Raw genomic sequence first — 12,925 nt, forward strand, 5'->3', positions numbered from 1 at the left:
GAAACAATGACACAATGAACAGTAGTCTGTGTGCAGCTTATATAACAGTCTTCATGTAGAGCAACAATTTATCTTTTAATATCCTCAGAGAGTTCTTTGCCATGTTGGAACTTTCAGTGACCAGTATTTGAGAGCTGTACTACAAAATTGAACACAACCTGCTCCCTATGCACACCTGAGACCTAGTAGCACTAACGAGTCACATGACATTTTGGAGGGGAAATGACAAGCAGTGCTCAATTTGGACATTACAGGTGTAGTCTCTTAGGGGTGTACTCACTTTTGTTGCCGCTGGTTTAGACATTAATGGCTGTATATTGAGTTATTTTGAGGGAAGAATAAATTTACACTGTTATAGAAGCTGCACACAGACTACTTTTCATTGTGTCGAAGTGTCATTTTGTCAGTGTTGTCCACGAAAAGATATACTTAAACATCTGCAGAAATGTGAGGGGTGTACTCACTTTTGTGATACACTGTATATTCTTCCAGTAATACAGTTAGGTCCATAAGTTTTTGGGACAGTTATGCCACCAACTTGTGACTAAAGTACAGAGGCTGAGTTATAATTCAGGTGATCTAGTTTAAGTATTCCTTTAACTGTACAGACATTTTCAGGGCCTAAAATGGAGATATCTGAGTGTGGAAAGTGGCTCGGCTCAAAAGGTGCAGCTCCTGAAGAGTTAACAGTTAAAGTTTAGAGGGAAACCACATTTAACTTGTGTTGCATCAGTATTGCGCTGTCACTCTACTGCAGCTGGCATTAGATGCACATTTAGAAGCAGGCAGTTTGCCATCAGTGACAGCAGCTGATGGGAAAAGAAGGATGAGGTTTCCAGCAGCCGCGGATCAAATCAAAAGGAAAATCCACTTTAGTGCGCACACACCAAACAGGTAAAGACAACAATAAATGAAGGAACTTTGATGAATGTAAATAAATTTGTGTTACCATGGCTTCTGGCATTTTGACTGGATCCAGCAGCGGCCAATTTGTTGGTAAGATTCTTGAAAATCTCAAGTCTCCTTTCAGCTCGCTCCTCCAAGATTTCTCGCTCCCTCGCCAGGCGCTCGCTGAGCCGAACACAAACGCGGTCATGTGACTTCAGATGTTACAGACAACTTTCAAATAAAACTTTCCACCTCTGGATGTGCACAAAAAGAGTCTCACTTGTAGTCATCCTGCATCTTGAGAAAAGCTCTGAGAACTCTCTGCTGATTTCCTCTCGGACTTGTGACTCCATCAGCAGATTGTCGGCTCTAGCTTTCTTCAGCTCCACCTGCAGCTGTTTTAACAGCGCCACTGTCTCTGAGGGACCAAACAGCAAACACAGGTTTATTTCTTCAGCCAATACCATTCCACACAGTTTGATTATCCTCTAATGAGAAGGAATACCGAGACCGAGGATGAGTGCTAATTAAAGAGCCTATGAAGCCTATACCAGCTGTCACTGGGCATTAGGCAGTGAAGGCGCTGGACGGGTCACTAGTCCACCTGAAGCAGAGGATTTCCATAGTCGTGGTTCCCAGTGGTTCATGAAGACTGGTGATTAAGTTTGGATTGCTGAACATTTTGAACCAAGTGTGACGAACAAGGGTTGAATCTGACTGTGACCCCGAGGACACGGGCTCTGAGAACACCCGTGGATCCTCTGCCCATAATACAGAAATGTCTATTTCCATCCAGATGTTTCTGATGATGATTTATTTCTGCATTTAACTGATGAGCATAATTATATCTGTTCATCCACTGCAGACATTATTCATGTGAGCAGCCGCACCTGAAGCGTGACAATCTTTTGAGACAATTATCTCGTTCTCCTGAGTCCATGCTCTGTGTTTCTACTTAGACTGCTCTAATCTGTCAGTACACAGTAATAAAGGTAAAACACAGCAGTAACATGTTTTTGCCTGTGGGTGGGCACATCACTGAACACTGCTGTTAAATCAGCTCCTTTACCTGACAGCAGCCTGAAGATCTGCATCAGTAAATAACATGGAGACATAGTCTTTCCATTATATCTAACTTTTTTCGCTCTCTTGGACTCTATTAGACAAGCTTTGCATGACTCACTGTTCAAGATAACCCTCATTTATCTTATTTTGGGCCTCAGTTCATTCTCCTTTAAAGCCACCTGATGGCTGCCCCTCTCAGACAGAAGGTGAATGGGACAACTGTGCTGCTGTGGAATCCAGCAGAGGGCGTGAACATGTTTGAGGTTCCAACCTGTTGCACAAAGTTTACATTAAAATCAGACATCTTCCTACATATCCACGAACATTCAGACTCAGATTATTGTCATTACAAACCCCTCTGCTACTTAAGTGACCTGATCAACATCCCAGAAGTTTATTTCACTTGTTGCTACACTGATTAAAAACTGTTCCTTTCTTCTTCTTCTTTCTGAGTAGTGTGCGTCTTTGATGTGGCCGAGCTGTTTTTCTTCTCAAAGAGAAAAAGAGCTTTTTATGAAACTACGGTCTCGTCTGACCCCGCAGACGCAAACACGTTCCTGCCGAAGCACACAAACGCCACATTAAGGTTTCCTGTATCTGCCACAAGAATAGATGCAGGAAGTCTTTCAAACCACACGCAATAACTCTGTACAATGTAACACATCAGCAGAGAATCATTTGGGGTCTTTATTTCAACATGGCACTGTTCACAATGTTTAATTTACTGCTTCTGTAATAAGAACAGATTAAAGTTTGTTTCTACTCAACATTTTTATGCAGGTAAAATTTCCAGACAAAACACTCAGGGAGGTATTTTTGTCATATTCTGTTTTATTGAGCAGTTCTAATTTTGTTACTAAGCTATATCACCTGATAATAAACTAAGCCACATGAGGAATGATGATCCTCACTTCTTTTAAAACCACATCCACACCTCTAAGGCGAGTGAATGCTTCCACATCATTTATGAAATTAAAAATTGTGCTCACCTGGTGCGCCTTTTCACACACGAGAATTTTATCTTCATTTTCATCATCGACTTCTTCAGCTTCAGTCTGATCCATGGTGTCAGTCATCAAACTCTGCTCTTCCTCACACCTCATCATCCTCGTCTTCCTGGATAAAAACATTAAATGGAGATTTGTGTAGCAGTAACTCCAGCCCAGTAACCAATGCAAGCCGCAGCAGCTAAAGCATTTGTAAACCACGGTGAGGAGCAGATCTCTTCATCCTACCTGCACGTCCTCCAGACTGCTTTCAAAGCTCATCAGGGAGCTCATCCTGCTGCTCTGAAGAGCCTTACTCCAGGATTGCTGATGAAGGACCCCTCACCTGCAGACCTCTGTGGCACGAAGGGAAGAGGTTTGGAAGACAGCACTACAACCTGAAAACAGACGAGAGGAGGAAAAAAGGCAAACTAAATACATAATGTTCAATACGTGGGAAAATGTGTGAATTCTACTTAATTAAGTCCCATAATTTGAAGTTTTGGTATTAATATGGATGGATTACAGTGACAGAGGAATACGAAGACTACATTCTTCTCTTCCTGCACAGATTACGATTTTAAAACTGTTCAGCCCGTGGACTGTAATTTCTCACTTCTGTGTTGTGTGTGTTAGCACATTTCCCAAACAGAGGGATGACACACGAGCAAAGACAATCAAAAGATGTACGAACCTTCTGAGCCACAGCAGAGAACTTGAGGACGTTGAGAGTCTCGTCATACATGGAGGCGCACTGGTTGATATTGACGATTATGCAGGCTTTACCCCTGACCACAGAAAAATCTCTGCAGGTAGTGAGTCAGCTTGCTTTCTCTGAAGGGAACATGTTGCAGCAACCTGAAGGAGGGAACGAGCAAACAGCAGAGTTGTATTGTGAAACAATTTCTATCACTGAAGCAGACCCTGGGAAACAGACGCACTTGGGTTTTGTGCCCAGTGAGTCCACTGTTCACACTTCTTTTAGCTCTGATTTGGTCTCTACCAACCCTCAGAGAAGCTATAATTATAAAAGACGAGGAGTCGCCCCCTGCTGGCCACTAGAAAAAGGTTCCATATTGGCTTCACTTTCCTAACTTTTCTCACCTAGAAGGAAAGTCTGTCTTTATATACAGTCTTTATGGGTAACTTGAGTCAGCAGCAAAGACAGAGAGGGAATGAAGGATGGATAAAATCTCACTTGGCCTGCTGATTGTGTCTCAAAGCATTGATGCATTTCCCCAAAATGAGCAGTGACGTGTTGATGTTCCCCGCTTCTTTCAGACGTTCTCCTTTGTTCTGAGTCTTGGCACAACGCTCGGAGCCGGCCAGGTCACACAGACACAACCTGGAGACACGAACACGTTTGTGCATTCAAACGACCAAACGAGTATAGAGCTTAATTTATACTTCTGCATTGAAACCACACAGAGCCAACAACATGACCTATGCAAGAGGCTGCTGCCACTGCCAGTCACTATAATTGTGCATTATGTGTTGTGTTCTGTTTGGTTTCTGTCTTCAAATTGATCCACAGCATTCCAGCCTATTCCAAACACATCGGCAGACGTCACAGTCGCTGCAGGATGTGACATGCAGCTGCATTCTAGGTAGGCGCACGACAGGTCACAGCATGGGTTGTGTAGATTTGATGCAGAAGCATAAATCCAGCATCACACACAAAGCAAAAGTTATTAAAAGTCAGAAGTACTCGAGAACACTTCAACCAACATTTACGTGCCCTAATTTTACTCACTCGCTGACAGTTTGGACCCGAGGAGTCCCGATGTCCTCAATCCTCAGAATTCGAATGGAGAAAATGCTGTGGCTGCACAAAAGAGAATCAAACATGCATTTCAATGGTTTTATATTAAAAAGTAAAATATAAGGAAACAAGAACTGCAGAGCAGTTCCTCAACAATCCACTGTGTCGACCCCTAAAGGGAGCAGCTGAATGAGGAAGGTGGTTATTAGGCAATAGTTTTAAAATCGTCCGGGCCACTTAAGATCAAGCTGGGCTGCATGTGAACTAAGAAGAGTTTTACAGCCCAGGTAAATGGACTAGTTTTCTGAGCACTCACAGCGCTTATACAACACATTCATACAAGCACTTCCATATGCATCTAAGCTAAGTGCTTTTATTGTCTAACATTCACACACATTCACACTCCAACGCTTGCGCCGAAGAGCAACTTGGGGTTCAGTATCTTGCCCAAGGATACCTTGCATGCGGCCCGGAGCAGCCAGGAATCAAACCGCCAACCTTCCGATTGGTAGGTGACCTGCTCTACCTCCTGAGCTACAGCCACCCAGGACTAACTGCTGCAGGCCATCATCCTCACCTCCTGCTGGACAGCTGATTGAGTCGCGTGGAGGAGAAGCTCTGGTTCTTCTTTCCCAGTTTCATGACCGCGTACGCCTCTTCTGCACTGTTGACCTGAATCCAGCGCAGATCTAGATGAAAATACAAAAAAAATATTAAGTGACTGAAGAGGCTCTCTTAGAACAGAAATTAGAGTTCGGTTTCTGTGCTTGGTTCACTTTGATAAGAAAAGGTGTGAGAAAGCTTTTACTATGATCTTATTCTGCCACAGGTCAAAAATTGTGTCCCCTTCCTGTGTGTCAAACCTTTTACAAATGCGCTGCCCTCGATGTCCTGTGAGAGGCGCAGTGCCGTCCTCCTCGGGGCCCCGCCGGGCGCCACTTCCAGGAGGTCGTGAATGTTCTCGTTGTAAATTTCACAGAAAGAAACCCAAACAGAGAACTTAGTGTGAGCTTCCACCTCCAGGGAGATTTTATCCTCTGCATTGGTCCACAGCATGGAGGAGTCTGCAACAGACACACACACTTACAATAAACACACACTATACTGCACACACTTTTGTGCACTTATATTAAAACGCATTCCTACCCTGGGGTTTCTCTGTAAAATTAATTATGATGAAAATTAACAGTGCTGTCAATCAGATTAACTTCAACATTAATACTTTAAGCACAGACATGCTCAGAGTCAGATTTGCACACTATAGATTAAAATGTAAATCTTGCCTTCAAGGAAAGTCCTGTTGGTCGAGTTCAACAGGCTGATGTTGCTCTTCTTACTCTGAAAAAGGTAAAAAATATCAGAAATATATCAAACACTCAGTAAACATTTAAGCATCTCATATGCAAGAATATATAAACCAGACAAAAACTTTGAGAGTAGGGGTGTGCGATATATATCGTCTACGATAATATCGTAATTGCTGTGTTAACGATGTGCGAGCTGACGTTATTGAGTATGCTAATGAGGGAAAAACAACAATCAAAACCCTCGGCTCCACGCGTTCACTACTTCATGCTTTAGCACAGGCTGCTGCACATGTGCATTGAGAGTGCCCGTACTGTGCGCTAGCATAGCTGCCTGAACAACACACCTAAAGCTGGAAATGAGTGAACACACCGCGCCAGGGGAAGCAACTCAGACATCGCAGCCTCGCAGTCTACCGCCTTAATTCCCAGGTGAGGAGGTGGTTTGCAGTTTGCAGACTTTGTAAAAAAGCGGATAGCTCGACGAGGAACCTGTTCCATCATCAGCGAGTATGAGCAATATGAAACGTTTCGGGAACCCGCCGTCTAAGACAAACTTAAATCAGTCAAGGTGTCTGGCAAAACACACTCAGGAAACCTTAGCCCCGCCCCCCGACCACGACTAGTGGGATAACGAGGAAAATGGACGGATGTTAATATCCTTTAAGTTAAAGTAGGTATGTACAATCACTGCGTCATAACCTAGCGACACTCTCTGAGCTCACCTGTTTGGAGCCTCGGATAATACTGTAACGGACTGAATTACAAGTTTCTTGATGTGTTAATGTTATAGTGTTCAGAAGTTCTACTTAGTTAAGGCAGAGGCGCTCTTACACCGAGCAACAGGATTAACTGAGTGTCCTTAAATGTGACTTAGAGGCTGCAAAGCTGTCAGTCATCTTAGTTACCTATGACAGAGATCTGCTGGTGGTTGGCTGAGTGCATGGGGGGTGGGAGCGTGTGCTGGTGCCCACGCACACTGGGGAGAGACGGCTGAAGAGTGTTATTATTTCTGGTCTATATGGCACACCCCTACATAAGTATTCATCATTTATTTGAAGCCTTAATCAAAAAATGAAAAAAAACTTTTCAGACATGCTGGTATTCAGGATATGACGTGTATATCAAACGTGTGGGTGACTGCCTGAACATTCAGAGCTGTAACATGGTTTATAAGATACAACAGGGTCTGAATGAAAACATCTACCACTGCTTTCACTCCTCAGCACCAGATCCATGGCTCAGAGCTTTGGTAATAAGCAGCAGTAAATGTTTAAATCTCGGTCAGTTATTGGTGGCCCTTTACTAGTGAAACATTTACAGACATAAGTGGTGCATTGAAAACCACACATCCATCCAACAGATGAATGTCCAAACAACAGCAAAGCACAGCTCTGATTTCAAAACTTAAAAACTCAACAGAACATCCAAAAATATTTCAGTCTTTCCAAAACGGACAGTCTGACAGAACCGCACATTATTGTATGAGCCAGCAGGTCGAGCTTACGGTGTTCCCACAAACTCCAGCAAAATCCTTTTCCATGCATCCTTTAATCAGGAAATACCTGAATGTATTTGCTGTATTTGCAGTTATATTCACAGTTTCCATGCAGACAAAATCCAACTCAGTTTAATAGTTAAACTCCATTTATTCCTTTAGGTACAGCCATTAATCTCCAAGTGCCACACTCAACACGCCCCACGTGTGTGCGTGCCTGCTCCTGTTACCTCTTTGAGCTGTCTGAGGAGGTTTCTCTTGAACAACGCTTCCTCCACCTGCTGCTCTGTGGTGAGGCTCGTGAACTCTCGGCAGTGATGAGGTTTGATGCTCGTCCCAGGGAAAACCTTTCCATCGATACTGCTGAAGATTACGTCGAGGGACCTGGGCAGGACACCGGCGTCAGAATCTGGACCTTGAGTGACAAGCGCATAGTGACAAACTGTGACACATCAAAGGGATAATCACAAAGTGGTAAACTGTGAACTAAGAATCACATCTAGGGGAGATATGCCAATTGTGTTTTATGCTTTGAAGACATTTTCCAAAAACCAGTAAACAACAAAAAAACACCTTTAACTAGCAGACACTGGACTGCTACTTAGATGCTACCACACAAACAGCAAATGCAAAGCTAAGACGTCCACGGCCTTTATGTATTTATATGTATGTAGTTATAGCATGGAGACGTGAGCTGGACTCTGAATCATGAGTCTTTGGGGCGATTACACTAATCCAGCACAAGATGGCGCCAGTCAGATGGTGTTGATACAAAGCTGCGAGGCAGCTCTTCTAGAGACGTCATGCAGCAGCTATTTCGGGAGAAGAGGGGTTGTAACATACCGAGGAATGTGAAGGTCTTTCCAGCATTTGTGACTCCGTAAGTGAAAACCAGAGAGTTTCCGCCTTCAAGAACATCTTTTACCAAATCCTTCACCGTGCCTGCAAACAGCTCTCTCTGTGCGGTCTCAGGGCCATACACCTATCAAAGGAAGAAAGAGGCCCATCAGTACTGAGGCATTTCTCCACCTTTCTGTGACTGAACACAGAACATAACAAATGGATCATTTTTAAGGAATTTCAGAATCTTTCTGTGGAAGTTGGCAGATAAAAACATTTCGTGTCACCGGGAAACACCAACCCGAGAGAACTGGAAGCGCTGTCCAGTCTGTGGAAAGGTCTGTCAGTGCTGAGTCTAGCTGAGAGGGTCACACTGGGAGGCTTCAGCAGAACAGTGTCGGGGAGCTCGATGGTAACACAGTCCTGTTAGTGAATGAATGAACAAGAGGAACAAAGACGGGTGTTTCAGTTTACATTCATTTACATAATCTGTGTTGATACTGCAGCAGACAGAGCAGAACAGGCCTGTTTATTGGGTGGTCTTTAAATTCAGTGTGTGCAGTTGGAATAAAAAGTCTATAATAATCCATTTCAGCATATTAATTACTCTTACGTCCATGATTTTATTACCTGAGACTCTCCACTGCTGGTCTCTGCAGCAGTGAAGGGGCGGACTCGGAGGTACACCTGAAGGTGCTCTCTCGCCTCGATGCTGGAATGCTGCAGAAGAAATCAGGGAAAATGAAAGATGAGATTTTTGGCATAAGTTCAGGTTTTATCAGTCTGCAATAACAGACAGATAAAATCCACAAACTTCGCTCATCAATCTTCTTAAGATGGTTTGTTCCACACAGTATGTCATAATATTTTATAATTCCATTAAAAATGCTCCAAAAGACACAAAAATGGAGGTGAGGTGAAGTTCAGTGACTCTAATGGCCATCAGCTCCCTGTGCTGGCACAACTCTCAGCCACTTTGGCACTTTAAGCCTTACTCTTTTTCAGATATAAAACAAAGGCAGTTACTGTACAGTTGTTACAAGTGGGTTAAACTATCCACAGAGGGAAAAACTGTTTTGTTTTGTTTTTTATAGCAGGCTGTAAACATGTTTATTTCTGCTGTAACGCTGGATATTTCAACATGTGAGTCTATGGAGACTGATTCATTTCTAGAGCCAGCCTCAAGCGGCTGCTTTATTTCTGATCTCTTTAATAAATGATCAATTATTCCTCCAAAAGGAAACTAAGACACGTTTGGGATGCAGTTACGGAAAAATTATGGACATATATATTTAGAAAAGGTTAAAAATAAATAAATAAATGATAATAAAATATAAGGAATTTCTGTCGAACAAACTGTGTGCTTGGCCCAATTCCTAGCCAAGAAACCCCCTGAAGCCCTGTGTGAACTTGTAGCTGTGTAAAGCTCTGAACACTTTATACTGTTTTGAATATAGCAGGTATTCTGTATCAAACTATTCCTACATATTTATGAACATGTTCTGCTGTAACAACACGGGCACGAACTCATGGTATCCCTGAGACCTGGTTTACCTGTGAGTCAGGTAAGGTGCCAAACTCCGATGAGTGCGGCCCAACCTGCTCCTGTCTGTCAGCCTTGTTTGGGCACGATTCCATCTTTCTGTAACCAAACGGAGAAGATGCAAGAGCAAATTTTAAAAAAATAACCGTCAAGAAGCCTACAGCGTTAGGTGACCACACACACGCCAACTCGCCTTACAAAAACACTCAATTTAAGGGGTCGTCAGTCTTGTTATGGTTAGCAAGTCCCGCTTTGTGAAAAGCTGGCCCTCAGAGGGGCTGCTGTGACTTCAGCAAAGCAGTTCAGTCTCTCAGCTTCGTTCACTGCTGCGTTTCAACTAAGCTAACTAGCTAGCGACAATTTTAGCCCCAAAGGAAAAAAAAAGCGTCACAAGCAGAGTGTGAGTGTTTTTATCACGCCACAGCCAAACGCTCATTTAGTTAATAACGTGTTACCGGTGTCTACTCCACATCTGGACTTTTCCAACGAAGGACCCCCAAATTCTGATTAGTGCCATTTTTACTCGACAAGGTGGAGCCGCACCTGTCAGCTGATAATTACACCACTTTCTAACAAATGTCCGGTACAATTTCCCAGAAATGTCCGTCCGCTAACCGTTTAAACTGGAATACTACACGGCAGAGATACTTACGCTGCTGTTCTATATCGAACATTGGCTGCTAAATTAGAAGAAAGCTCTTTGTATGCTGTCCAACGTTGAGCTGCACTCAACAACACCGCGGCGCTCTGAGTTTGAAACGGGCCAATCGGCTTCAGCCAGGAACTGCACATGCGTGCTTTGTGCTGCGTTTACGTGTACGGTGTACAGGTGGAAATTAGAGAGCATAAACAAACGACACGAGGTCTCTAGAACATCTGTTATCTGGCTGTTAGCAGCACATTACCACGTCTCTGGGTAGAATATGAAGGAAAACCTTTACCAACTAGTTAATCCACAGTTAAATGAAGATACCACAAAATCCCACAAGTTCAGATGTTACATTGTATTGGCTGTGCTAAGGTGTTCATGAACTCAGAAACACGGACCTACGTCTTGATTACAAAAAGTACATTAAAAATATTAATTAAAAAATCAGCTGAGTTTGCGACAGGGTTAACTGCCAGTATCTACGGGGGGATTAAAATATTCATGAAAACTGGAGGTGGCGCGTTGCCAGTGTTGGATAAACTCACTATTTTCAGTAAAACAAGTGATTTCTCGGAGACGCTGATCTCAAAGTGCTGCTGACTCTGCACCTGCTCACTTACCTGTTTAATCAGACCGCACATGCTCAGCGCTCTCCTTTGTTGATGTACTAAAGAAGTTATTAACAACTCTTCTCTGCATCACACATGCCGGCCAAGCTGGTGAGCAAGACGAAACTCAGCCAGCAGAAAAAAGCTCGCCCACCTCGTCACCGTTAGCAAGAGACGGATGGAGACTGCTGCAGTTTATGAGCACGAAACTAGCGGCGCTTCCAGCGACAATAGCCGGCTGCAGCCACAAGATGGCAGTAATGTAAAGGATGGATGAAAACAGGTGAGGAGCTTTATGACCGCGCACTCAGATGTAAGGAGAGATCGTTCTGCTTTGGTATGTTTTAATTTATTTCTATTGTCCTGAGTGCCACAGGCGTGATCACCCTGGAGGACCTGCAGAACCTGATGAGATACTGTGAACTGTCGCCCTTCCTCAATCACAGCAGGTATCAGCTTCCCAGTTTAGGACAGGCGGTGCGTCCTCATCACCCACCTACACTCGCTGTGAGAACAACAGACCCACACCAGGATCACGAGAGCTTCCAGCACAAACAGCTCCAAGAATGCAGAGCTGCTGCGTCTGAGTGCTTCACCACAGCAGAGATGAAGAAGAAGGCATTAGGATGAACCACAAGATGATCACAGAATAAGTCAAGCACTGAATCAAAGCAGAAAAAAGAGAAGAGCAGAGAAGGGTGAATGAAAACAGATCTAATCCTGGTTCCCAGTATTCCAGTTGAAGGCCAGCCCCAAACCTAACCCTAACACAGGGGTGTCAGACGCAATCACACTACGGGCCAAACACGGGCTAAGTCGTGGGCCAAACAGGATAAACATTCATTGAACAGTCTACAACTAAAAATATTTTTAATCAGCAATATGAATTTGAATGGCCAGAAAACATTTCAATAAACACGTTAAATAAAATATTAAATTATATATTTCTTCAAAAATAACATCAGGGAAAATTAGAATATTTCAAGCTGATGAAAATTTGCAGTTTTTTCAGGTAAAAACTGTGATGTGAATTTCTGAGCATCAAAGTCAGAAAAACGCTGCATAAACTGCAGTGTGTCCAGTTTCTCAGTAAAAAAGCGCAGCTGAAATTTTTACTTTTTTTTTGGCAACAAGAAAAGTGGCATAAATTCCCACGTCTTTCCTAAAACACTTCTCCTTGATTTTGATGGATATTATTATGAAGTTCAAAGACAATGTGAATGTCATGTAACTGCTGTGTTGCAGGCAAGTTTGGACCCCAACGCAGGACTCAGGAGACAAAGAAGTTAGTTTATACAGCTTTATTTACTGAAACATGACGGCTCAGCGCACACAGAGGGAAACTAATGCAGATGATGCAACAAGGAACAAGGGAAAAACTAAGACAATCTATAGACAGAGGGATAACACGGGGGAGTGACAACAGGTGGGGATCACAGCTGAACACAATCACAGAAACGAGACAAGGAAGTAAAACCCAAACACAGAACTCCAGAGACCAAGACTGACAATGTAAAACAGGAAACTGAGCAGGGAGACAAGAACACAGACTAGACACAGGAGGCAGGTGGGAGCAAAACATCACTAAACCAAACACAGAACTGAAACATGATCAAACATAGTCAAAAAAAACCAAACCGAGGATCACAGAAAATAAGACAACAAAACCTCAAAATCCATAAATACAAAAATACTGAGACATGACAATACTGACAACATGACAGTGAAGCAGAGGATACTTATAAATGTGACAGCAGATGTTGCTGACATGAATTTTCTGTG

At 43.2% G+C, this 12,925-nt stretch overlaps 1 protein-coding gene across 1 annotated transcript in view; it reads right to left on the reverse strand.

The window, feature by feature from the left end:
- Positions 1–10,502, reverse strand: part of kif20ba (kinesin family member 20Ba) — a 63,512-nt gene extending 53,010 nt beyond the window's left edge. The window contains 22 exon segments of the mRNA XM_030748610.1: positions 611–675; positions 950–1,071; positions 1,169–1,187; positions 1,190–1,304; positions 2,943–3,050; positions 3,052–3,069; positions 3,189–3,259; positions 3,262–3,337; positions 3,634–3,729; positions 3,731–3,797; positions 4,138–4,284; positions 4,693–4,764; positions 5,279–5,390; positions 5,565–5,765; positions 5,985–6,039; positions 7,734–7,918; positions 8,347–8,485; positions 8,645–8,682; positions 8,685–8,766; positions 8,974–9,063; positions 9,898–9,985; positions 10,342–10,502. Coding sequence (XP_030604470.1) covers positions 611–675; positions 950–1,071; positions 1,169–1,187; positions 1,190–1,304; positions 2,943–3,050; positions 3,052–3,069; positions 3,189–3,259; positions 3,262–3,337; positions 3,634–3,729; positions 3,731–3,797; positions 4,138–4,284; positions 4,693–4,764; positions 5,279–5,390; positions 5,565–5,765; positions 5,985–6,039; positions 7,734–7,918; positions 8,347–8,485; positions 8,645–8,682; positions 8,685–8,766; positions 8,974–9,063; positions 9,898–9,985; positions 10,342–10,403 — 2,028 coding nt within the window. The 5' untranslated portion in view covers positions 10,404–10,502.
- Positions 10,503–12,925: the final 2,423 nt, after the last annotated feature.

Source organism: Archocentrus centrarchus, chromosome 15, assembly GCF_007364275.1.
Source record: "Archocentrus centrarchus isolate MPI-CPG fArcCen1 chromosome 15, fArcCen1, whole genome shotgun sequence".
Classification (NCBI taxonomy): domain Eukaryota; kingdom Metazoa; phylum Chordata; class Actinopteri; order Cichliformes; family Cichlidae; genus Archocentrus; species Archocentrus centrarchus.